Below are 26,783 nucleotides of genomic sequence, written 5' to 3' on the forward strand. Positions count from 1 at the left end.
TTTCTATGTTATCAATTAGGATGTGCTTTTTTGTGGCTTAAGATGTTAAAGAACAATGGAAGCACATGTGGTTAAAAAATGGGGGTAAATTGAGGCAATTTTAGACCAGTTTAGCCCTCCCAGGAGCAGCGTACAAAGATTGTTTACGACTGAGTAAAGAGGTTTGTTTACAAGTGACGAAAAGTTCCGGCTCTCGTAGCAAAAAATCTGCACGGTCATGGTACGGAAAATTGATGGTGCCATGAAAGACCAACTTGTCAGCTATCCAGTGATGGGTAGCGTTTAGCAAGTGAAAACTTCTATCTAGACTTAGAGAACACATTACTTTTGTGATTTAGTGTGTAAGTCAATGGGGCTTTTAATGGGTGTATGCTACCTTAGTGGGGAAAGTTGGTTTCCCTATCTCATTTGACTTCTTTCTGCATTAGAAAACTGGAACTTCTCTTTTATTTCCTGTCATGAAAGAGGGTTATGATCAACTCACCTTGTTAAATCTCTCTCCTTACTCATGAGATCAGCTATTTTATGACACAGGTCCGTGTTAGTGTCTGATGAGAACAGACAGACTTCATTCTCTGTGCTGGCAACAGCTTTGAACGTCACCGGGTACAGGCTGTTTTTTCGACTTCTGTCTTTCTTTTCGTTGCTGATGAATATAAACTTGTCCAGGTAGGTGTTCTCAGATTCAAAGAATTTAATTTGTCTTTTGGTCTGGGGGAAGAAGGAAACAAAACTTCTAGAATGTAATCAATTGGATATACAGGATTTTTGGCAATTAATTAGATAAGGCCAGTTGCTTGAATGGCTTCCCTTGCAAAGAGAAGAGAGGCTAAGAAATGTTTAATGGCTAATAGAAATTGTATGTAAATTGGCTGTTCTTGAGACATTACTGCCTTTTCTTCTTGTGGTGGTCCTATGACCTAACTTGTATACAGCCCAGACACTGCGGGCAAATATTCTGTATTGTCCTCTCACGTACTGAGAGAGGTATGTAACCTGTATATGGCCCACATACTCCTGATAGTCCTCTCAAGTACTGAGAGAGGTATGTAACCTGTATACAGCCCACATACTCCTGATAGTCCTCTCAAGTACTGGGTGTGGTATGTAACCTGTATATGGCCCACATACTCCTGATAGTCCTCTCAAGTACTGGGTGTGGTATGTAACCTGTATATGGCCCACATAGTCCTGATAGTCCTCTCAAGTACTGAGAGAGGTATGTAACCTGTATACAGCCCACATACTCCTGATAGTCCTCTCAAGTACTGAGAGAGGTATGTAACCTGTATACTGCCCACATAATCCTGATAGTCCTCTCAAGTACTATGAGAGGTATGTAACCTGTATAGAGCCCACATACTCCTGATAGTCCTCTCAAGTACTGAGAGAGGTATGTAACCTGTATAAAGCCCACATACTCTGTATTGTCCTCTTATGCACTGATTTTTCTATACTGTTGATTTAACAGCTAACATCTTTTGATCTTGACTCACCTCACCCACAGGGCAACGGCTTAGCGTGGTCTCTGTACAATCAACCACAAATGATTCAGCAAGAGGGGCTGATGTGTCTATCTTGTGACAGAGGGCAGTAATCAGTTTCTCCTGAAGTAAAGAAAGAAAAGGGAGCACAATATGTTGAATTAATACCTATTCAGTAAGCTGCTCATTGCTTTGTGTGATTTAAGTCATACATTTGGTACAAAGAATCTTTAACATAAAGAAGAAAGAAAGATTTTCTACCAAATCAAATAAAACAAACATTTTGTAAGATTGGTCAATTTCAGGTCTTCCATATGATATCCGTCCACACACACACAGTCACAAAATACTTACTAATGGGGCATCGCTTTTATCCACAAAACTGACCAATTTCAGGTGTTCCATATCTGTCCATATTCTAACATACACACAGTCGCAAAATACTTACTAATGGGGCATCCTTTTTATCCACAAGACTGGCCAATTTAAGGTGTTCCATATGATATCTGCTCAAATCCAAATCCTGAAAAGCATGATCATCTGCAAGAAAGAAGCAACTTTGATCAATTCCACAATATTAGGCAAAGATCATGTTAATTTGCTGGTGAGGAATTTGTTTTTTAATTTGTTTTCAGTTAGTTGCTTGTTGTGATCCACCAACCAATGGAATGGGGTTTCATGCTCCCAGTTGCAGTGGTTATAACCATGTTCTTCTCACACTGCTACCATGTCATCATGTGATAAAGGGTTGCTTCAGATGGTTTCATGGAAGTATGAGGTTTCACGCTCCTAGTTGCAGTGGTTATAACCATGTTCTTCTCACACTGCTACCATGTCATCATGTGATAAAGGGTTGCTTCAGATGGTTTCATGGAAGTAAGGGGTTTCACGCTCCTAGTTGCAGTGGTTATAACCATGTTCTTCTCACACTGCTACCATGTCATCATGTGATAAAGGGTTGCTTCAGATGGTTTCATGGAAGTATGAGGTTTCACGCTCCTAGTTGCAGTGGTAATAACCATGTTCTTCTCACACTGCTACCATGTCATCATGTGGTAAAGGGTTGCTTCAGATGGTCTCATGGAAGTAAGTGGTTTCATGCCCCTTAGTTGCAGTGGTTACAACCATGTTCTTCTCACACTGCTACCATGTCATCATGTGGTTAAGGGTTGCTTCAGATGGTTTCATGGAAGTATGAGGTTTCACGCTCCTAGTTGCAGTGGTTATAACCATATTCTCCTCACACTGCTACCATGTCATCATGTGATAAAGGGTTGCTTCAGATGGTTTCATGGAAGTATGAGGTTTCACGCTCCTAGTTGCAGTGGTAATAACCATGTTCTTCTCACACTGCTACCATGTCATCATGTGGTAAAGGGTTGCTTCAGATGGTCTCATGGAAGTAAGTGGTTTCATGCCCCTTAGTTGCAGTGGTTACAACCATGTTCTTCTCACACTGCTACCATGTCATCATGTGGTTAAGGGTTGCTTCAGATGGTTTCACGGAAGCCTCTATAGCGGAGACTGGAGCGACTAGCTGTTAATTCATTTGACCCTCCATAAACACTCCATAGGAGTGTTATCTCAGTGGTTAACGCCGGTGCCTATCAATCATAAGGGCCCCCGTTAGAGTCACTCCCAGATTAATGTATATGTCGTCCAGTTACAGAGTTGTTGACAATTAACAATTCATAATCATGGATGTTAAATATGAATGTAAGAGACTGATTTTGGTCAGCTTGCAGCTTTGATAAGCCAATGAGGCTTCTTCGCGAGTTCCTGCTTGAGGGAGGATTTAAAATACATACATACGCACACACATACACCCAGACACATTACAATATAAATCAGTGATTACACAGAATCATCAAAACCAACCACACATCCTCTTATACATCCTGAGAACTTTCTATCCAAGTTAAACTTACCAAAAGCAAATACAATGACTGTATTAACTGTCTTGTCAGGCACCAGCTCTAAATCCTGTCCAAAGAAATCGCTGACTCTATGCCAAATGAGATCACCGATACCACATGAGACATCTACCACCACAAGTCTGTTTCTCTCCTTGAAGAAATTTAAAGACCCTTTAACACTCTGGGCGTAGATGGCATGCCGTCTCTGACAGAAGAAGAAGAAACAACAAATATACTTGAAAATTGACTTAAAGGGAGTGAAGACTCACGTACAAAGAAACATCTGATGCTGGTAATCTGACCTAGTTTCGAATGAGGTGTAACAGAAGTGTAAGACACCACCATCGATCCCAGAAAATACACACACAGCTTGCCACAGTCGGTAAGTAGACACTAGTGTACAGTCAATACATGTATGCAGCTACGGTCAATACCCACAACACAGTGTACATAGCAGCGATGGACATCTCAGGTCCAGATAAAAATAACAAGGTATCACATTTCATTACTGTCTGCATTTTGTATCGACAAGAAACCAACTTCACTTGCAAGCAACGGAAAGTTAACTTTTTTCAGAGGGCGGCACGTGGTTTGGGGGAGTCTTAAATGCCTTTGAAAACTGCAAACAAGAATTGTCTTCTTAGTATGATTATTGTTGGGAGCCAGTTAATATTTATAAATATCACAACATTTCAGAAATTTCAAGTAACAGCCTCTGAAGAAGATCCTGCTAGGATCGAAACGTCAACTTACTTTTACACATTCTATTACACAGGCTCTCTAGTGGATAAGCAGTTTGCTAACAGTTTTATTTTATTTTGATTTAACATTTCAGTAATTGGCAGCTTAATTATAGGTTATTCCTAATGGGCTGCCTTATACCCTTCTAACTCATCTCATCTATATCCCTATATCTACAGTCATACTACTGTACTTTTGTCTCCTCCCCGTCCCCCGTACACCTTCTCATCGTCCCCCTTTTTCCTCTTCCCGTTTCGCCCCTCCCCTGTCCCCCTTTTCCCCCATCCTCCTTCTCAGCATCCTTGCACCTCTTTCATATCATCAGACCTATGGTTCCTGTTTATTTATTGACTTACTTGTGTCCTGGTAAAGTCAGCTTCATCACTCTGCCCCCCTTCTCCACTTCTTCCCTGTCACCCTTCTCCCCCGCCCCCCCCCTTCTCCCCGTCCCCATTCTCCCCGTCCCCATTCTCCCCCGTCCCCCTTCTCAGCATCCTTGCACCTCTTTCAGATCATCAGATCTATGGTTCCTGTTCATTTATTGACTTACTTGTGTCCTGGTGGAGTCAGCTTCATCACTCTGCCCCCCTTCTCCCCTTCTCCCCTGCCCCCCTTCTCCCCCGTCCCCCTTCTCCCCCGTCCCCCTTCTCCCCGTCCCCATTCTCCCCCGTCCCCCTTCTCCCCTGTTCCCCTTCTCAGCATCCTTGCACCTCTTTCAGATCAATGTTTCCTGTTTATGTATTGACTTACTTGTGTCCTGGTGGAGTCAGCTTCGTCGCTCTGCCCCCCTTCTCCCCCCATCCTCCTCCCCCGTCACCCTTCTCCCCCGACATCCTTCTCCCCAGTCCTCCTTCTCAGGATCCTTGCACTTCTTTCAGATCATCAGATCTATGGTTCCTGTTTATTTATTGACTTACTTGCGTCCTGGTGGAGTCGGCTTCGTCGCTCTGCCCCCCTTCCTTCATCTTGTCTGGGTGTTTAGCTCCATGAGCCTGTACCTCCTTAACCGCTTTCTGCTCAGGAATGCTCAGATTCAACGCAAAGCAATCAGGAAACTGACACAAGAAATAATGATGAATGTTAATTGACTTATTAACTATTAAATGTTCAACTATGTGAATAAGAAGTTAATTTCATACCTGTCATGAATGTTTGCTGTTAACACCCACACTGTAACTGTAGACTTTACTAATCAAATCTCATATTTGCTAAATACTCTGTTTTGTTTTTTATAATGAAGGAAAATTTCAAACAGTTACAACTTTCTCAAGTCTTAAAGCCTTAGCTGGATCAAATGCAATATTAATCTGCTAATTAATCAGCCCATGTGGTAAAATTATCGGAAAAAGATTAAAAAAAAAAGAAAAAAGAACTTTGAAAAGATGCTTAGATATTGAAGTTCTGTTTCTGTTGCACCAGACTACAGATTTAAATTTCTGTGATCTTAAGATTAATTCCTGTGAACATCTTTGGTATATGACTATACAAAAATTAAACGATGGCTCATCAGACCACAAAAAAAGTCTTAGCTGCCCAAAATACTAACCTTCTCGCAAAACCTCTTCAAATGATAATCTGGTTCCTGAAGAAAATTTTCACATCTAAGCAGGAATTTGAGGTTAGGTACAAGATCTATAAGATGCATTGTCTTGGGTTCCAGCTGAAGTTCAGTTGCTATCATGTCAATCACCCACTCAAGGTCAAGAACACTAGGATTATCCTGAAAGACATTTAATAAAATATAAACAAGTTATTATATTTGCAGGTCATGATATTACACAGTGATACCAAATCAGCAGCCTACCGGGCCTAAAGTTAACCACATGTATGGTGATTGGGTATTAAGGCCCTTTTGGCCATAGACTTTAACACCCAGCCAGCCTCTATCTTTATCACATTACTCAATATCTAGGTAGAACAGCACCATACAATATGGTCACACTTTGGATCACTCTGAAAATGAATTTAGACAACCCTTGATATGGAGTATTTGTATATATACTACTATGCAAATCCTAAAAATGCATCTGTTACTCCTTCCTCCATAGTTTGCAAAGATTAATTTTGATTCTTGCATAAGCCAGGACTTTGGTTGTGTACTACAGGTAGTATGGAACAACAAAATGCCATTGTGTAACACATGTGTGTATTAGTGTAGTCACCACATACAGGTACACTAAGAACATCATGTACTGTACACATGAATGTTTGCATTTAGTGTGTCACCACATGTATACTAAGAACATCATGTACTGTACACATGGATGTGTGTATTAGTGTAGTCACCACATGTTACTAAGAACATCATGTCATGTAGTTAGTACATATCTTGTGTAATACATACTTTCTCCATACTTGTCATATAGTTAGTACATATCTTGTGTAATACATACTTTCTACATACTTGTCATATAGTTAGTACATATCTTGTGTAATACATACTTTCTCCATACTTGTCATATAGTTAGTACATATCTTGTGTAATACATACTTTCTCCATACTTGTCATATAGTTAGTACATATCTTGTGTAATACATACTTTCTCCATACTTGTCATATAGTTAGTACATATCTTGTGTAATACATACTTTCTACATACTTGTCATATAGTTAGTACATATCTTGTGTAATACATACTTTCTCCATACTTGTCATATAGTTAGTACATATCTTGTGTAATACATACTTTCTCCATACTTGTCATGTATATTTATTACATATTCTTGTGTAATGCATACTTTCTTCATACTTGTCATGTATAGTTAGTACATATCTTGTGTATTAATACATGATATTTATACATTCATTCAATAGTATACTGTTACAATAGTCTCCACTGCCAAGTCAAAGTGAATTAACCCATTGAATTCATCAATTTATCAGCAATGATTGTCAAAGAGTAAGTTACCAACTGTACATGTTACATCCAGTGGCTCCCCTACAGGGCATCTTTTAAGTGTCATGTTCTATGTAATACACATGTTCTGGTTGTCACGAACCACATTGTGACAGTTATTAGATTAGCTCTCATTCCAGAACAAACGTACACCTCTGACTGGATTCACTGTGCAGATGTATACACACAATTAATGTGACATTAACTGCTTGCGACCGATGTGCTGTGGTTAATGGGTGTCATCAAACACACTAGACTGTCGAGTTTGTAACAGACTTGTCAAATGAAATAATAACTACAGTATGGACAGCACTTCAATTTGTTGTTTTGCGATCATGTGTCTTTAAGTTCATCTGGCAGGCTTACAGATAAACATGTACAGAGAGGATTAGTAATTTAATTGCTAGGTAGTACTGTGAAATAGACGTATATATAGGTTGAGACTAGTGGAACACTAGTAGTTGTTACTCAGAGTTTCATGCGTTGAGCGATCGTCAGACAACTCATATAGATACATATCAAGATAGATAGGAATAACGGAAAAACTGTTAAACGACTATGCTGCATTTAGAGAAAGGCTGGATCTTGAGTGAGATACAATAATTAAACTAAGTAACTGATTGGAGGTAAAACAGCCAATGTTTGGTTTTTGCAGAGCTTTCGAGCAAAACTAGCTCTTTCCCATCCTTCCCATGCCCTCTACCCCGCCCCTCTTTACATCCTTACATGCCACTGGTGTAACTGTTAATATGATATAGTAGCAAGTAAATCGACTTCACTGATCTGGTACTGGTCATGCATGTAGAATACACTGTACCGTATAGCTTATCATTACATCGCAAAGTGTGATTGGCTGTCCAGAGGTTGACACGGTAGACCTACAATATGTAATTTATTATTCAAATTAATGAGGGCTGTTCTACAATGCAGTATTTCAGGACAGGTATGTGGATACTGAAACTACCATTGCATTGAAGGGGTGTACAATCTGGTGTGACCTTGTGTGCAGGTCAACACCCCTTGGGAGTGTGAGGCAGGACTCCAGGGGGTACAAAGCTATAGACATCTAGACAAATTACACTAATGAGTAAGAACAGAAATTCAATCATTCTAATAATTTGTTATATTTAATGGACAATTATGTGCCACAGAGTCTATGAAGTTAAATTGTGTCCAAAAGGTTTTCAGGTTCCCCCCTCTGTTGACCTTAAATGACCTTTGATCTTCACAGAAAAGACATTAGGTTCTTGGATCAATAGGACCGATATATACCAAGCACGATAATCATCCGCAATGAATGTCTTTTTCTCCATCATTTCTCTTCTCCATCCCTTGTCTACTAATCCCCTTACATCTATCTCTCTGTGTTCACTATGCTCATTAACCTGTCTGTATTCTGTGTATGTATTTGTCCCTTTTGTTACTGTTACTTGTCATTCAGCCTCTGAAGAAGATCCTGCTAGGATTGAAAAGTCAGGCCAACTAATACTTTAACACATTCTCCTACACAGGCTCTGTAGTGGATTTAGCAGTTTGCTAACAGTTTTATTTTACTTTGATGAATGTCTTTAGTTAGTGTAAACTTACACAGGTGTCACATATATAAATAGTAATACACACACACACATCAACATTAATTGATTAATTGTGTGTAGATGGGACATTATTTTCTCATCTGTTGTAACTACCTATAAATACCCACACACATTGTGTGTAGATTGGACATTATTTTCTCATCTGTTGTAACTACCTACAAATACCCACACACATGGTGTGTAGATGGGACATTGTTTTCTCATCTATTGTAACTACCTATAAATACCCACACACATGGTGTGTAGATGGGACATTATTTTCTCATCTGTTGTAACTACCTATAAATACCCACACACATTGTGTGTAGATGGGACATTATTTTCTCACCTAGATTTGTAACTACCTATAAATACCCACACACATTGTGTGTAGATGGGACATTGTTTTCTCATCTATTGTAACTTCCTATAAATACCCACACACATGGTGTGTAGATGGGACATTGTTTTCTCACCTAGATTTGTAACTACCTATAAATACCCACACACATGGTGTGTAGATGGGACATTATTTTCTCATCTATTGTAACTACCTATAAATACCCACACACATTGTGTGTAGATGGGACATTATTTTCTCATCTATTGTAACTTCCTATAAATACCCACACACATTGTGTGTAGATGGGACATTGTTTTCCCACCTATTGTAACTTCCTATAAATATCCACACACATTGTGTGTAGATTGGACATTATTTTCTCACCTAGATTTGTAACTACCTATAAATACCCACACACATTGTGTGTAGATGGGACATTGTTTTCTCATCTATTGTAACTTCCTATAAATACCCACACACATGGTGTGTAGATGGGACATTGTTTTCTCACCTAGATTTGTAACTACCTATAAATACCCACACACATGGTGTGTAGATGGGACATTATTTTCTCATCTATTGTAACTATCTATAAATACCCACACACGGTGTGTAGATGGGACATTGTTTTCTCATCTATTGTAACTACCTATAAATACCCACACACATGGTGTGTAGATGGGACATTGTTTTCCCACCTATTGTAACTTCCTATAAATATCCACACACATTGTGTGTAGATTGGACATTATTTTCTCATCTGTTGTAACTTCCTATAAATACCCACACACATTGTGTGTAGATGGGACATTGTTTTCCCACCTATTGTAACTATCTATAAATACCCACACACATTGTGTGTAGATGGGACATTGTTTTCCCACCTATTGTAACTACCTATACATACCCACACACATGGTGTGTAGATGGGACATTGTTTTCTAATCTAGCTGCTGTAACTACCTATAAATACCCACACACATTGTGTGTAGATGGGACATTGTTTTCTCACCTAGATTTGTAACTACCTATAAATACCCACACACATGGTGTGTAGATGGGACATTGTTTTCTCACCTAGATTTGTAACTACCTATAAATACCCACACACATGGTGTGTAGATGGGACATTGTTTTCTCACCTAGATTTGTAACTACCTATAAATACCCACACACATGGTGTGTAGATGGGACATTATTTTCTCACCTAGATTTGTAACTACCTATAAATACCCACACACATTGTGTGTAGATGGGACATTATTTTCTCACCTAGATTTGTAACTACCTATAAATACCCACACACATGGTGTGAAGATGGGACATTATTTTCCCACCTATTGTAACTACCTATAAATACCCACACACATGGTGTGTAGATGGGACATTGTTTTCTCATCTGTTGTAACTACCTATAAATACCCACACACATTGTGTGTAGATGGGACATTGTTTTCTCACCTAGATTTGTAACTACCTATAAATACCCACACACATGGTGTGTAGATGGGACATTGTTTTCTCACCTAGATTTGTAACTACCTATAAATACCCACACACATGGTGTGTAGATGGGACATTATTTTCTCATCTATTGTAACTACCTATAAATACCCACACACATTGTGTGTAGATTGGACATTATTTTCTCACCTAGATTTGTAACTACCTATAAATACCCACACACATGGTGTGTAGATGGGACATTGTTTTCTCACCTAGATTTGTAACTACCTATAAATACCCACACACATTGTGTGTAGATGGGACATTGTTTTCTCATCTATTGTAACTACCTATAAATACCCACACACATGGTGTGTAGATGGGACATTATTTTCCTACCTATTGTAACTACCTATAAATACCCACACACATGGTGTGTAGATGGGACATTATTTTCTCATCTATTGTAACTACCTATAAATACCCACACACATTGTGTGTAGATGGGACATTGTTTTCTCATCTATTGTAACTTCCTATAAATACCCACACACATGGTGTGTAGATGGGACATTGTTTTCCTACCTATTGTAACTACCTATAAATACCCACACACATGGTGTGTAGATGGGACATTATTTTCTCATCTATTGTAACTACCTATAAATACCCACACACATGGTGTGTAGATGGGACATTATTTTCTCATCTATTGTAACTACCTATAAATACCCACACACATGGTGTGTAGATGGGACATTATTTTCTCACCTAGATTTGTAACTACCTATAAATACCCACACACATGGTGTGTAGATGGGACATTGTTTTCTCACCTAGATTTGTAACTACCTATAAATACCCACACACATGGTGTGTAGATGGGACATTGTTTTCCCACCTATTGTAACTTCCTATAAATACCCACACACATTGTGCGTAGATGGGACATTATTGAATAAGTTTGATCTTAATAGTTTTTACTCTCTCTTGTAATATTATTCAAATCAGTTGATCTTATTTGATAACTTTATACTCCAGGTCTGTAACCTCCTGGTTAATATCACACAATAAGTAACAAATATGATAATCCCCCCCCCCCAATTGGGGATGTGGGATGTTACCTGTTATAATATGTTCACTCTAGGGGGGGAGAGAGGTAGAGAGAGAGAGTTCTGAGGTTGAAGCAAGCAAGGAAGGGGAGTAAACTTGACAACAACAGAACTTACTATACATACATAGAGTTACAGTAAGTCAGTAAGTACTGCTGTATAAATTCATGTTAATCGTGTTATGATCCATGCAGTACCACATTATCTTCAAGTCCATATAATTTACAATTCATGTTAATCGTGTTATGATCCATGCAGTACCACATTATCTTCAAGTCCATATAATTTACAAACCATGCATGCATTCTTACCAGTTACAATACCAGAGTACTTACTATACATAGTATAATGTCAGTAAATACTGGCCAGAGTATAAACTACTTTAATCGTGTTATGACCCATGCAGTACCACATTATCTTCAAGTCCATATAGTTTACATACCATGCATGCATACTAATTATCAGTTACAAAATCAATTTACTTACTGACAGTGCTATGTACAGTAATAATGTAGGCATCAAACAATAACAAATTTGCATAACAATGCATCTTACTAACATCTCTCCTTAATTTGGACATTAATGTAGCTTGTACACATATACCTATGATTATTCATCCACTATAGATGACACCAAGCATTCCCCTGTACATGTGGACATGTTACAGTATATATATATTTACATGTAGTATACATGTAACTAGTATTTAATGATCATGCTGTATCCACATAGTTTATACCGTAGTACTCATATAACTCTATGAACATGTAAATCTATATAAAGAACAACACAATGTTTACATCTCTCTGCATTGATACCACACCAGCATTAACAAGAACCCTTTGAAACCCTCACCCCAAGGCTGTATCTCTCTCATCTCTGAACAATTAATGATGTCATTATCTACTGACGACCTGCCAGGGCTACTGCTGCTACTACTACTGCTGTGCAATCCACATGATAACACAGCTACGTATGTCAGAAGAATAGATCCCCTCAGACAATTATTTCACAAGGTGCTTAGAATATTTGTTTCATATTTATTATTGTACACAATATTATCATACAATGATGCATCATAACAGGCAACAATACACACTAGTTAATGCTATGTCACAGACAAGACTACTGTATACAGTAAGCTCAAGTTTGCACTATACTGTATTTGGTGAGACCTATAAAGTGTATGAATACATGCAACAATACACACTAGTTTATATATGCTATGTCACAGACAAGACTACTGTATACAGTAAGCTCAAGTTTGCACTATACTGTATTTGGTGAGACCTATATAAAGTGTATGAATACATGCAACAATACACACTAGTTTATATGCTATGTCACAGACAAGACTCTATGCTGTATTTGGTGAGACCTAAATAAAGTGTATGAATACATGCAACAATACACACTAGTTTATATGCTATGTCAAAGACAAGACTCTATGCTGTATTTGGTGAGACCTATATAAAGTGTATGAATACATGCAACAATACACACTAGTTTATATGCTATGTCACAGACAAGACTCTATGCTGTATTTGGTGAGACCTAAATAAAGTGTATGAATACATGCAACAATACACACTAGTTTATATGCTATGTCACAGACAAGACTCTATGCTGTATTTGGTGAGACCTATATAAAGTGTATGAATACATGCAACAATACACACTAGTTTATATGCTATGTCACAGACAAGGCTAGTTACAAGCTGAAGTTTGCACTATACTGTATTTGGTGAGACCTATAAAGAGAATGAATACGTACATGTGCAACAATACACATTAGTTTATATGCTATGTCACAGACAAGACTCTATGTACAGTAAGCTGAAGTTGGCACTATACTGTATTTGGTGAGACCAATAAAGTGTATGAATTAATATAAAGGTCATCACCATCATCAGTGTTAGATCCAGATTTCAGCATGCTAAAGATTGGTTGCAATATGCAATGGCAGTCCTGGCCCTACAGATTAATAATATAATAATCATAATTATAGTATTTGATTTTTATATAGCGCTTTACACCAGCGATAGGTCTCAAAGCGCTTAACAGACGTTATATAACCCCTGGTCAATGATAACCTGTCCCAGAGACAATCCCTCCAGTAGATTACTTGTAGACAATGAGCTAGAGAAGGGCTATTGAAGTAGACATAAATCATATGATGTATACATGAGTAAATACTCTGCTGTCAGGATGTCTGTAGAATAATAAACTCAATCTGAAGATGACTTAAGCATAAATTGTTCCTTTTAATATCTAGCATTTTACTCTCTATTAGAGGTAACAGTTACTGCATGGTTGTAACCTATTGATAATGGGGCACAATTATTATAGTGTACCACCAATGCAGTAACTGTCTAGCAATAGCAATGTCTTGTCACCAGAAAATATGCACACTACATGGATAGTTGTTGATATATGTGTTGGTTACCTTTGATCAGCTTACATACTGTAAATGTATGGTAGTCTTTGATCATCATGAATATAGTATATAAAGTGTAGTCTTTGATCAGCTTACATAGTCTTCCTGCAGCATACATATAGTGTAGTCTTCAATCAACATGTATAGATATATAGTGCAGTCTTCAATCAACATGTATATAGATAAGTGTACAGTAGTCTGTCTCCAGTCAACATACGTAGATCTATAGTGTAGTCTTCAATCTGACCTGCCAGTCATACAGTACAGTAGTACTACTTACAAGATGGCCAGATGTACCAGCATATGCATCAAATGAATGAGTTCAGCAAGGGTTTGTTCAGAAATGCTGGTTAACTGGCTTGACCTCCTTTAATTTATAACGAACATCACAGCTAGATCAATACCAGTCGTTCTTGCAGTAAATCACTGCATGTATGTATAGTATAAATGAAGAATCCAATATACAGGCATGTTACATACAGTACCTAGACTTGTGCTACTACAGAGCTGCACACCTTGACACAACTGGTGAGAGTTTCTGTAGACTATTTCAGTATATACTGTACATGAAGAACACCACATAAAGCACTCCTTTAAGATTTAACACAAACAATTCTAATTAAATTCTTTATTGTACAGTAGTTAGCCATTAATGACACTACTATATGCAAGACTCACAGTAACTGTAATTATACAGCACAATGAAAAACAGAAACCCAAAAGTTTACTGGTTTTGGGTCTTTATGAATGACGATACTTACCTGTCTCCAGTATCTGCACTCCAAATACCTAGCCTAAGAACTGGTAACATTCTTGCACAGCTGTGCCAACAATGACCCTCTATATTAAGATGGATGTAAATCCTAGGTCAAAAAATGAGCTGAAGGCCTCTAGAATGGTTGATTTGGAAGGAAGGAGGTGGGGGGGGGGGTGGACCTCATCTATATAGAGGATCTTTGTAGGCACAGACTGTTTGACCAGTTTGCAGGCTAGGTACAGTATATAGACTAGATTGTAAACTGTATACAGTGTAGGAGCCCTGAGCCAGGTTAGAGAGCTGGAATCAAGTTGGTGGTCCAAGCATTTCCACATGTATGCAATTGTACTGCACTGTATAAAATGATGTTAGTTAAGAACCTAACTATATATACACAACGACAAGTACGAAAGTTCAACCAATGCATATCACAGTTCAGGAGAAACTAATTAACTAATATATGCACCAGTTAATTTAAACTTTAAATATACTGATACATGTACAGTCTGTACTCTGCAATTACTTATAATTGCAATGTTCTGTACATATTGATTAAAATGTGTACAAAGTGACCACAAATACGGTGATTAAATTAACTATGTAATGCAAGGTACTGTACGTACTATAGTCTCATGAATTACAAGTTTCTAATGCACAGTTCATAGATTGATACTGCATACATGTATGTATGGTTATCACAGCTAGAGCTCTGATCAATGTACTGCAGTACCCTACAGCCCCTATACTGTACTTCAGACATTAATTCATCACTCCCAACTTGTACAACAGACTTTATCATCAACAAACTCTCAGGCTGCTGCTTGCCCTTCTTATAAATTGATAACTTTACCACTGAGTCGAGACCAAGCACAGAGTTTGCAACCAGCAGCTATAGTACTTCTGCTTGCCACACAGACTTACTGTGTAATCTGTGTTCTGGTGAGTTGAGCGCTGCTGCTGTAGCAATCTACCGTGAATGACGGCTGTTCAGCTTGCCTACTCACACATGTGTGTTCATTTAATATTAAGAGTCACTGCTATTACTGTCATGCACCTACTGTACCTTATGACGACTTACGCTAAAACAACTGGCTTTTAGAAATTACACACTATCCCCGAGGGAACTTGAATGCAAATTATGTGGAATTGTACATCTCTGCGCTACTATTGTATATATGCTAGCTGCATGAGCATGTACAGCAATTACTTAATGGTATGTATTTAAGGGATGATCTTAAAAAGAAGCAGCATCATTTAAAAATGTTATTTGGGGAAGGTTGCAGTCATTTTAGCTGATACTGTACACAATGCCTACATGGTAGTAAGAGGATCAGTTTAAGATGAATTTAAAGTGTTCATTGAGCACAATCTGGTCATAGCCAACACCATGAATGCCATTACCAAACAGATAGCTAAAAAAAAAATTCCTTTTTTATAGTCATATTTATCCAACTTAATAAATAATAAGCAAGTATCTAAAAGGTTTGCAAATTATATAAGAAAAAATAAAACACCAGTTGGCATTAAAATTGTGCGGCACAAAAGTTTCTCAATATTAATTAACTAAAACATGCAATCACGTCATAATTAAAAACAGACAAGTTTATTATTCCATGGTACCTCAAAACTGTTAAACTGGTTTAACGAGTATTTATAACTGATCTAAATACTTAACCTGTACAAACTAGAATCATTATTGTAATGTGTCCCCAATTACCCTCTTATTTCCAGATTGATCAGAAGTACAGTAATGTATTCTCATCTACTGTAGGTAACATGGTACTGTAGTTAAGGCTTACAATGACAATACAGCAGCTACAGTAAGGTTATGACTGTATAAAGCGTTGAGGGATACATGTAAGTTAAGGACTTACAGTGATATTATAACACAGATCAAGTAGAGTTATTCCTGTTGTATACGAAGCATTGAGAGATACTTGTATTAAAGGCTTACAGTGACATTACAACACTGCTACAGTAAGGTTATGACTGTTGTATACAAAGCATTGAGGGATACATGCATTTAAGGCTTGTAGTGATATTATAACACAGCTACAGTAGGGTAATTCCTGTTGTTTACAAAGTGTTGAGGGATACATGTATTTAAGGCTGACAGTGATATCACAACACAGAGCTACAGTAGAGTAATTCCTGTTGTTTATAAGATGTTGAGGGATCCTTAAAATTGAACATAAATTTGAAGGACAACACATTAGGCCTCTTGTGTACACTGTACAGTAAACATTGCATGTGACGTCGCGTTTACAAATAATTCCATGTGCATGTTGACTTGCTGATAAAAATGAAATCTTACAGTAAGGTTGATCATTCTTTAGAAAATGGTTAATTCCTAAGGGGAAGAAACACAGGTCTAATTATCATATATAAGTCTGTGATATATGTGAAGTAACCTGTCAAAAGATTTAGGATGCCATGGTGACCATTCACATAGACATGAGTGTTGATAATGGAATGTAGAATGCATTAATCATTAAATGGTAGGAATAGCTACTTCAATCAAATGTACATAAATCTCTTCAAGTGAAATGGTCAATTGAGTTATCAGGGTATCATTGTAGGCAGCTATAAAGTACAGAAGTGGACAAAATCAATCATTTCTACCAGCTGTATATTCTAAGTGTTGAGGGTTGCTACCAGGTTTTGTTGCTTGCAAATTGTACTGTTGACCTCCATGAAGCATATATATTCTACCATCCATATTTAGGCTGTTGCTTGACTGTTGTACTAGGTAACAACACTGTGAACACACAAGAATACCAGTTAAAAGAGTTCTGTTGTTTATCATTGTGTACCCACTATAAAAATTGAGTATTTTTTTGTACAGTTAGTTAAATGAATACTATAGGGAACACATGGGTTTAGTTCTTTTGACCTGCAGTGAAGTATTTTAGAAGTGTGTAGTACACTAAGAAGTCTTGGCAGTTTTTGTTGAATAATATAACCAGGGTGTATGTATAGAGTACTGTAGTATGGGCTGGCATGGTTCACTGTTTGGTCTATCAACAGAAGAGTACAGTAGTACTTGAGTAGAGATCCAAGCATAAATCCAGGCTCAGGTTGTCATAGGGACCAACAGTTTACAGTTAAGCTTGACAGATTAAAGTATCAGGGAATATCGCACAAAGCAAATGCCATGCAAAATGTGAGCAAAAAGTGTGCACAAATTGATATTTAAGTCTGTAGATACAAACAACAATATTTTGTATAAAGGAACCACAGCAATTTATAAAATAAACTTCAGAGCTTTCAACACAACTGTACAAAGTTTGAACTTCCCTCTGAATAATCATTTGCCATGAATATTCATTGTTGTTTGTAGACTTACCACAAGCATCTGTGCCAGTGCCTTGGTGTTCTGTACAGCCATTACATTCTGTACTTTCTTAGGCAGTTCCCTCATAATCATGTCTTCCACTATAAGAGGCTTGAAGCCATACATGTGTACAAGGTCATCAACCACACGTCCCTTCCTGGACCCTGGACCACCTGTTGGTGATAAAAACAGGAGAAAAATGATCAGTCTTCCACTCATCATACGTTCATAAATTTGCAAGTATAGTGCAGACTTTTGTAACATATATGAGGTGGCTCTTATATTAAATGTTATATTAATGCTTTAACGAAAAAATGTTTTGAAATAATAGCCCTGAAAACGTTTTCGTGACATATTTATTACACCACAAATAACGTTATCAAAACAAAAGACGAAACGTTTTAATAACATTTAAAATCGTTTTTGTGTTTGCTGGGTATGTACACAATGTAATATTTGTGTATTGAACTATAGCTTGTAAACATACATTAAACTAGAGAAGTACTTTATTATAGTTAAACCCTTGACAATGAATTCATGAATTCATTTGTGACTAACAAAGCAATGAGCTCCTCCAAAGTGTGGCTACTCTTAATAATCCAATTTCTGCGATATCTGCGATATGTATTTCTCTTGAACAATGTAAGTAAGTCAGCAACGTAGCTGACAATTCCTGCTGAGTTATAAGTAGTCTTTCAGCCTCAGGGCACATGTTAAACAAATCAGGCTTGATGAATGCTCAGTACAGCAGTAATTTATGTTAGCAATATATATGTTCTTGCTGCTGATGCTGTCCTTACATGATAAATGTTTACCTGTGGAAAGAATAAATTACCCTAGTACAGCTAGCTTCAGGCTATTTCTACTAATCTTGAGATTTTTATCAATTTACTTGCATTTAGCAAGCACTTTAGCCAGATCTTGGAGGCCTGTCTGCAATTATCAAAACATTTCATTTTCAGCTCTGTTTCAGTCTGGGTTTGCCTAAATTACTGAGTACTGCAAAAAATAATGCTGCTGTTCAAAAAAGACTTAGTTTCAGACTCCTTCAAAACTACTTTAAAAAAAAAAAAAAAAAAAATTACTGTAAATTGTAAGAAATTTCATCTTTTCTTTGTTACCCTTAGCTTCATTATAATAAATTGTAACATGGAACTCTTCTTATCTAAAGAAGATAAGAACATGGAACAAAAACCATACAGCTATTAGTCAATCAAATTCACAACCAATTGTACCTTTTCAACTGAAAATTTATGAGAGACCTGCTTTCTATAGTCACAGTTGCTTCAATGTCATATACAGTAGCTCAAGATTATTATGCAGCTCTACAGTAGCACCATTAGGCCTTACAGTACTGTTGTAATACAGTTTTCACTCAATAACATTTAATATTTGATAGTTATTGATATAGGTGGAAGAACTCTGGTGAAATTCCATGCAATCAGTAGTAACTGGTCTGATTTGACCTGCAATGAGTTGTCTTCATTCAGTGTACACTAATAATCACATAAATGTAAAGGCATTTACAGTAGTTTAATGCAATCTTTGCAGTTCTCACATCGGAAAACTCCCTCGACTTGGAAATTAATCTAGTTGAGATTAATTAATACTGTTTTGTTGTCCTATATAGTCACTTTATAAACTTGCAGTTACATGTCCGTGACATCCCTTCCCCTTGTTGTCTACACAAGGTTAATTATGGCACAATTAATGACTGCATCGGGCTACAATTTTTCTCTCACAACAACAAATTTAGTCCAATTAACTCACATTTATACTGCCTGCAGTCTAAATTATTATCGTTGATGTAATTTACAGACAAGAATGAGTCATCAATTTCATCCAATTCTGGTTTTAAGAGATGTTAATATATACAATATACGTACTGCCGATAGCAGGCATGTTTTTTATAATACTTTATGTGTTAATGTGTACATAACATAAAGAGTGATTTTGTCAAACATGTTAATGCGCCTTACATCCATCAATCCCTTAAATTTTTAAATTTATTACTTTTACATTGAACAGTCTCTGAAGAAGATCCTGCTAGGATTACAACATCAGGCCCACTTACTTTTATATACTGCTTTTAGCTTATTTTTAACCGAGCTAATATTTGGTCACCCTCCACACATTATAATACTAGTGTTTTTAATATTTAGCCTACCGTAGTTACAGCTGTATTTGTTAGCCAATGTCTACCATTTCCATAGTAACATTTCGACTCATAATTTACAGCAATCTGTGGTCTGATAATTAAGGTCACAACAAAGCGTTATTGAACCCTAAGATATATACTGATCGATAAACTCTGTTGACCATGCATGGATGGACATATTGCCTTAGAGAGCTCCCCCTATATTCACTGTCTTGTTACCTGTTTCTAAATTAAAATTCTGTGATCATCTGACCAATATCAAGAGATGAAATGAAAGTTGTTTGGAATTATTACTAAGCCAGGCTGGATATTTTGTACGACCTACTGATGTAGAATAAATATCACATGTGATAAAATATATGCAAGGGTGGTAGTACTGCATGCTGCTCTTTACAGGTGAACAGTGAAGGCACTCTAGGTAATATAGTAGTTCTATATATAGATGGGTGTACAATACAAGCCTTCTTATATACATAGTGTGTGTATATTGAGGCCAGTAAAGCAGTGATGAATGAATAAATATATGTGGCCTAGAGACCATTGCTATTGGTAATTTAAATACACAACCATGCACACATTAATGGACTCTCAATATATATGAGATATTTTCATGAAAGGAGTTATAACTTAAGTAACCCACCGTCGATCTCATATAGTTTATCATATGACAGTATCATTAAGAAAGATGTCATTAATATCAGGGAACACTTGAAGTGTTTGCAGCTTGAGTGGCACACTTGAGGTGGGTACATTAGCACCTAAAATGTTTACTTAATCAAGGTTTGCACTTTTGCAGCTTTTAATCACTGAACTGGTGTAGACAAGAGTTATAACTGTAAAGAACAGCACATTAAAAATCGAGAAGAACAAAGACTTTTGCTTAATTCATTTATTTCTAGGGTCTTGCAAGCAGTCAAAATAGCGTGTGTGTTTGTGGGGTCCTAAACAGCAGTCAAAATAGCGTGTGTGTGGGGGGTCCTAAACAGCAGTCAAAATAGCTTGTGTGTGTGTGGGGTCCTAAACAGCAGTCAAAATAGCTTGTGTGTGTGTGGGGTCCTAAACAGCAGTCAAAATAGCTTGTGTGTGTGTGGGGTCCTAGACAGCAGTCAAAATAGTGTTTGTGTGCGTGGGGTCCTAAACAGCAGTCAAAATAGTGTTTGTGTGTGTGAGGTCCTAAACAGCAGTCAAAATAGTGTTTGTGTGCGTGGGGTCCTAAACAGCTCAGTCAAAATAGCGTGTGTGTGTGGGGGGTCCTAAACAGCTCAGTCAAAATAGCGTGTGTGTGGGGGGTCCTAAACAGCAGTCAAAATAGCTTGTGTGTGTGTGGGGTCCTAAACAGCAGTCAAAATAGCGTGTGTGTAAGGTCCTAAACAGCAGTCAAAATAGTGTGTGTGTGTGTGGGGGGGGGTCATACAGCAGTCAAAATAGCCTGTGTGTGTGTGGGATCCTAAACAGCAGGCAAAATAGCATCTGTGTGGGGTCCTCAAGGACAGGCAGAACAGTGTGTGGATCATAGAAGCCATAAAACAATAGGGGTGGATTGTTCACCTTACATTACCATGCTAAGAAGCAGTATCAGGTCAAAGGTTATCTCTATGAAGGAAATATTTGGTGGGCTTAACCTGGCAAAAATGTGAGGGCATATGATATTCCCTCACACATGGAAGTGAATACATCACTCCTCATGGTCCCGAAAACCGTCTCAACCAAGAACTAAGGAGATCGCGCTTTCTCGGTCACTGCACCGAAGCTTTGGAACTACCTACAACACGACATAAAGACTGCCAAATCTCTCGCCAAATTTACGAAAATTTTACAAACACATATCTTTTTAGTTTCGCAACGTGATTTTGTCACTTTTATATACTTGTGTTTAAATCTAGACTTTTACTTTTTTACAACTCTATTTCATGTGCTTATCCTTTGTTTTGTTTTTATAGATTTTGGTCTGTTTTATAATTCTTCTTGTGTTTTTAGATTTTTGTGTTTGTATTTTACATACAGTACTGTACTGCTTAATTTTCGTTTATGTGTTTTTTAGACTTTTTATTCCTTTGATTTCTCTGTCTTTTTATTTTTTTATTTGTTTTTATGTTTTGTAAAGCGCCTAGAGGCCTTTTGGTATTTGTAGGCCATGGGCCATGGCCAATTTAAATGCACTTTTGTTCACATGGTAAGTGGGGAAAGTTAATTTCTCTGAAATAGTTAGTATAAATATGTACTGAATCAAGATTGACTTGTTCTTTTTGGTTCTACTGGCACAAACAGTCAGAATTTAAGAAAAACTAACAAAAGAAATTACCCACTGCTCTTAAAAGAGCTTATCTAATTGGTCAGTATTTTCAGGTCAAACCTTAATTGACCAATCACAGCTGTTGATCTGTGGTCTGGTTACACCATGGTTACACTAACTGCACAAACATGGCTGCTCCCACACTCAAATGTTGTATGCATGTGTGTGCACAGACAAATACGAATATTTCATCCTTTTCTGACAGCTCTTTTGCCAAAGTCAAGGATTGTGTTTTAAGGTGGATTGTGTAACCAGGTATTTATGGTGCATTAGCTAGAGATGTCACTTCAAAATACTGTATAGAGAGCTCAAAATCTTTAGCTGATTTTCAAGATCATGAGCATGGTGAGTCGTGCATTGGCTATCATTGTGAGTGCTAACAGAGATTCACAGATGAATAAACTCAACAAGACTGAAGAAAGGCTTGCAAAAAATCCGCTCAAAGATGGTAAGCAAACATTTAAATAATATTATGAGTATGAATCCATTTTCCAACTGAAATTAGAAATGTCAATCTGACATTTTGTGGAATGTGGTTGTGCTTTTATTTAAGTTTTTACATTCGCTCTTGACGGTTTGTTATTGTATTGTAACCTAGTCCTGCTGTCATTTTGTTGTGCAAAATGCATCAACCTGATGTAATCGTGAATTTATTTGGGTTAGGGTTAGATATGTACAAACAACAGGGATACATTTACAATCAAAATCTCTATTGAGTGTGTGTTAAGTTACATTTGGCATGTGTTCAACAAATAGAAGTACCTGTCATGGGGGGGGGGGGGGGGGTTGGTATTTAACTTTTAGACTTTCTTCAGTAGTTGCTCCATGATTTTATAAAATGAGACGAGGGCCCAAACCCATGCCCAAATTTCCATTTGCGCTTAGTTGATTTTTTTTTTTATATGGGTGGACTGGAGATCAATATTTCATTATTGCTCCGTGAGTTTTATAAAATAAGATGAGGGCCCCAAACCCACGCCCAATTTTTCATTTGTACAAATACTTGGTTGATTTTTTTATATGGGTGGAGGTCGATATTTCATTATTGCTCAATGATTTGATAAAATAAGACAAAGGCCCCAAATCTGTGCCCAATTTTTCATTTGTAAAAAAAATTATTCATTATAACAAGTTTAGATAAACTGGGCTAGGTTTGTCAATTCAAGTTGTAAAACGGTGTAGGTTAATGAATTCAGAGCAAATTTTTTAATATGTATCTTTCTCTTGTTTGAATGTTACAGATGATTCCACTGATGATGACAATGACGATGTTGAACCTGTCTGTAAGGAGCGAACACTAAGATCAAATGTAGCTGGACCATCTTCTTCAGGCAGACCACACATACTTCCAGTGTCGTGCATCATTTGTCACGCTGATCACTGGATATGGGGCAAGGTGACCTGTAAGAGACGAAGAGAGCCCCTGACTCGTTACGAGACAATAGATGCTGGGAAACTCAGAAAGGCTGCTGAGCTGACATGTAACGAATCCCTTCTTTTGCAAATGCGTGGCAGAGACCTTGTTGAAGTTCCGAGGCAAGATACCATCCGAGTTGTTTTCGCAACGTAACCAGATTTCTCACTCGGAACTGGCCAAAAGAAACAACAGATATTCTATATGCAGAGGCTTATGCAAAGTTTTGCCACAATGTCATTGATGAACAGATTCTTAAACAACAGGGTGCGATCAGGATGACAAAACTCACAGCCCAGTTCATCAAAACGGTTAAAGAAGTTCAAGGGATTGATGCCTCAAGTTACAGATCCTACAACTTAAAAAAGCATCTCCAAGGCTCCTATCCACAACTTCATTTTTGCGACCAACGCGACGCTATGAAAGTGAAGTTGTAATTTCCAGAACTGTAGAAGCTCAGGATCTAGCAGTAAACCTGGTTAATCTACAATATGATACAAAGTCAAGTAACGAGTTAGACATTTCAAGTGGTAGTGAATCTGATTTGCAGCATGAACAAAGAGGTTCATGTAGAAGTCAAGGCATTTCATTGAGTGACATGTACTTTACAGCTAGACAGCTTAGAATTGCTGTCCAAGAGGTACATGTGGACACAGCATGACATCAGACATCAATTGGACTTTGGAGTAATATTTCAAAATCTAGCATTTTTATAATGTGAACTCAAAAATTGTGATTGTTAGATGTGTAAATACATGTAGGAATGTGTGAACTAAATATAGTGCATCATTAGTTACATGTTCAAATAATGTGTAAGAAAATAGAGGGATCTGTAGGACAAACATGAAGAAAACAAATTCAGTAGTGTCAAGAGTTGTGGCTATGCATTTAGTTTGAAAAAAAAAATCAAATTGTACTCTGTTGTAACTTTCAGTATCAGTTGGAAAAGGTGTAGGACTATAATGTGATTCGAAATGGTCCCATGAAGTAATATCTCACGTTATTGTTTATTCAATTTGATGCAAATTTCCACACAAATTGTTGTTTTATTTCATGTTAGTTTAATCGTGGCTGACACCAGTCTCCAGAACACCATTTCAGTATGGAATCTAATATACAATAATCAAGGACATAGTCAGTGCACCACACCCTATTGAATATTGATTATGCGATCACTCAAACACCCCCCCCCCACCCGCAAAAAAAAAACAAACAAAACGAGGCTCAATTTTTGTGGATGGGTCCTGTGTGTACAGTCGTTTAACTTGTTGTTGACGAGTAAGTGCCACCCATTCACCATGGGTATTCATAAGAGTACAACTTACTGATACTATCTACAGAAAGTTTCATGTGCAATGTTATGATCAACAAACAGTTTTAATGCATATTACAAATGAGATTTAAAGTTTTTTTGTGAAGGTAGTTAGGTGAAGCGCTGCTTGTAACAAAACATTGTACATGTAGTAGTCTGTTGTGAACTTTGGTGTTCTAAACATGTTGAAAAGATTTGCAGTTGATAAATAAAAGAAGAACATATAGATCTGAGTTTGTCACTTTTTTAGGGCTGTTTAGACATACTTTGTTTGTTAAAAAAGTCTATCGGAATCTCCAGTTTGATTATAATGAATATGAAATAGTGTGCTTATTTATTCACCAAGAATGACCCCATCCTCAATCATGTTATAATGTATACATGCTGGCCTACTCCTTGCTCTCATTTGTTATTACTGGATCATTAATTGCCTAGAAATAGTGTATTTCAACAATTTAACAATGAACAAACTGGCCTATCCCCACCACAAATAAACACCAAGTACAGTTGAAAAATATTATTCCAATAGTTATATGCCTATCCAAACTTTTAGAAATGTTGTGCCATACATATTCTTTACAATTATAAAGGTTTCCACATTAAAATGTGAATTTTTTGGGGGTTAACTGTTTCTTTCTGGAGACAGAATAATTATTTTTGAAAAAGTGAGGGCGCTATTTTTCTTATGTATTTCTTTATGTTGGAAAATGTGACGTTTAATCCGTGAATTACATATTATTGTGCCACTTTTGAGCAAAAGAACAACTTGATTCTTTATTAAGGACATATTATCTATAACTCAGACTATATTTCATGTAATACCACTCCGGACGTAACAAGAATCATTTTCTGGAAGGATTTCAGAGCCACGGCCCATGGCCTATTGGCGCTATATTAAGAACTTCATTATTATTACATCTGTACATTAAACAGTATTATGTGTATCTAAATACCAGACTTGCTATTTTGCAAGAACAGAAGCAGTGAAGCATAAACATGGCTCTTATAGGCCCTACATTGACTTTATTTTTTACAACTATCTGTCACACTCTAGTTAATTTTAGTACTAGCGATCAGACAGTCACGTATGTAGTCTTGTTTCAAATTATCTGTTCAAGTACTATAGACACATATATTTATGCATGTTAAAACCGTTATATTGCTGGTGCACACTGCTGCAGTCAAAGGATCTCTTAGAAAGTCTGCAGTATTATTCTAGGTAAATTAGAGGCCACAGAACAGAATCAATCTAATGTATGGTGGTACAATGTTAAAGTTGACGATGATTAACCGCTGTACATACATACTGTAGCGTATCTTGTGCATGGTTCATGTGTATCTATATGAACCATATAGATACACATGAACCATATCCTTTTTGATAAGAGACAATCAAAAGAACCTTTAAATCTGCTGCTACACAAACTTTGAACAGAGCTAAATTATTTCCTGAATGCAGAATGTACACACATAATTAACTAGAAGTAGATTGAATTCTTGGATTGACTTCAAGGGCATTAATTACCGAGATTTCATTCTGCATTATAATCATCAGTTTACCTTCT

General features: G+C 37.1%; 2 protein-coding genes across 3 annotated transcripts in view; one reads left to right on the plus strand and one right to left on the minus strand.

Moving 5' to 3' along the window:
• LOC139983104 (uncharacterized) overlaps positions 1–26,783 on the minus strand; it is a 41,061-nt gene that overhangs the window by 10,003 nt on the left and 4,275 nt on the right. For both annotated transcript variants that reach the window (XR_011798506.1, XM_071996462.1), the window contains exons 2-8: positions 18,054–18,214; positions 5,688–5,861; positions 5,059–5,196; positions 3,413–3,605; positions 1,933–2,024; positions 1,497–1,607; positions 485–711 (exon numbers count right to left, since the gene is read on the minus strand). Coding sequence is in view for 1 of the 2 variants with exons in the window: in XM_071996462.1 (XP_071852563.1) it covers positions 485–711; positions 1,497–1,607; positions 1,933–2,024; positions 3,413–3,605; positions 5,059–5,196; positions 5,688–5,861; positions 18,054–18,214 (1,096 nt within the window). In the remaining variant the exon portion in view is untranslated. The remainder of the gene's footprint in view (positions 1–484; positions 712–1,496; positions 1,608–1,932; positions 2,025–3,412; positions 3,606–5,058; positions 5,197–5,687; positions 5,862–18,053; positions 18,215–26,783) is intronic.
• LOC139982917 (uncharacterized) lies at positions 22,331–25,444 on the plus strand. The gene is made up of 2 exons (XM_071996118.1): positions 22,331–22,940; positions 23,734–25,444. Exons 1-2 carry the CDS (start codon positions 22,829–22,831, stop codon positions 24,060–24,062), a joined length of 441 nt encoding a protein of 146 aa, XP_071852219.1. The 5' UTR covers positions 22,331–22,828; the 3' UTR covers positions 24,063–25,444.

This window comes from Apostichopus japonicus, chromosome 16, assembly GCF_037975245.1.
Source record: "Apostichopus japonicus isolate 1M-3 chromosome 16, ASM3797524v1, whole genome shotgun sequence".
NCBI lineage: Eukaryota > Metazoa > Echinodermata > Holothuroidea > Aspidochirotida > Stichopodidae > Apostichopus > Apostichopus japonicus.

Excerpts from the sequence above, each read along its gene's own strand:
- LOC139982917 (XM_071996118.1), top strand. The coding sequence starts at position 22,829 with ATGAGCATGGTGAGTCGTGCATTGGCTATCATTGTGAGTGCTAACAGA. Across the intron at positions 22,941-23,733 it reads AAAAAATCCGCTCAAAGATG|ATGATTCCACTGATGATGAC; the intron begins GTAAGCAAACAT and ends TGAATGTTACAG.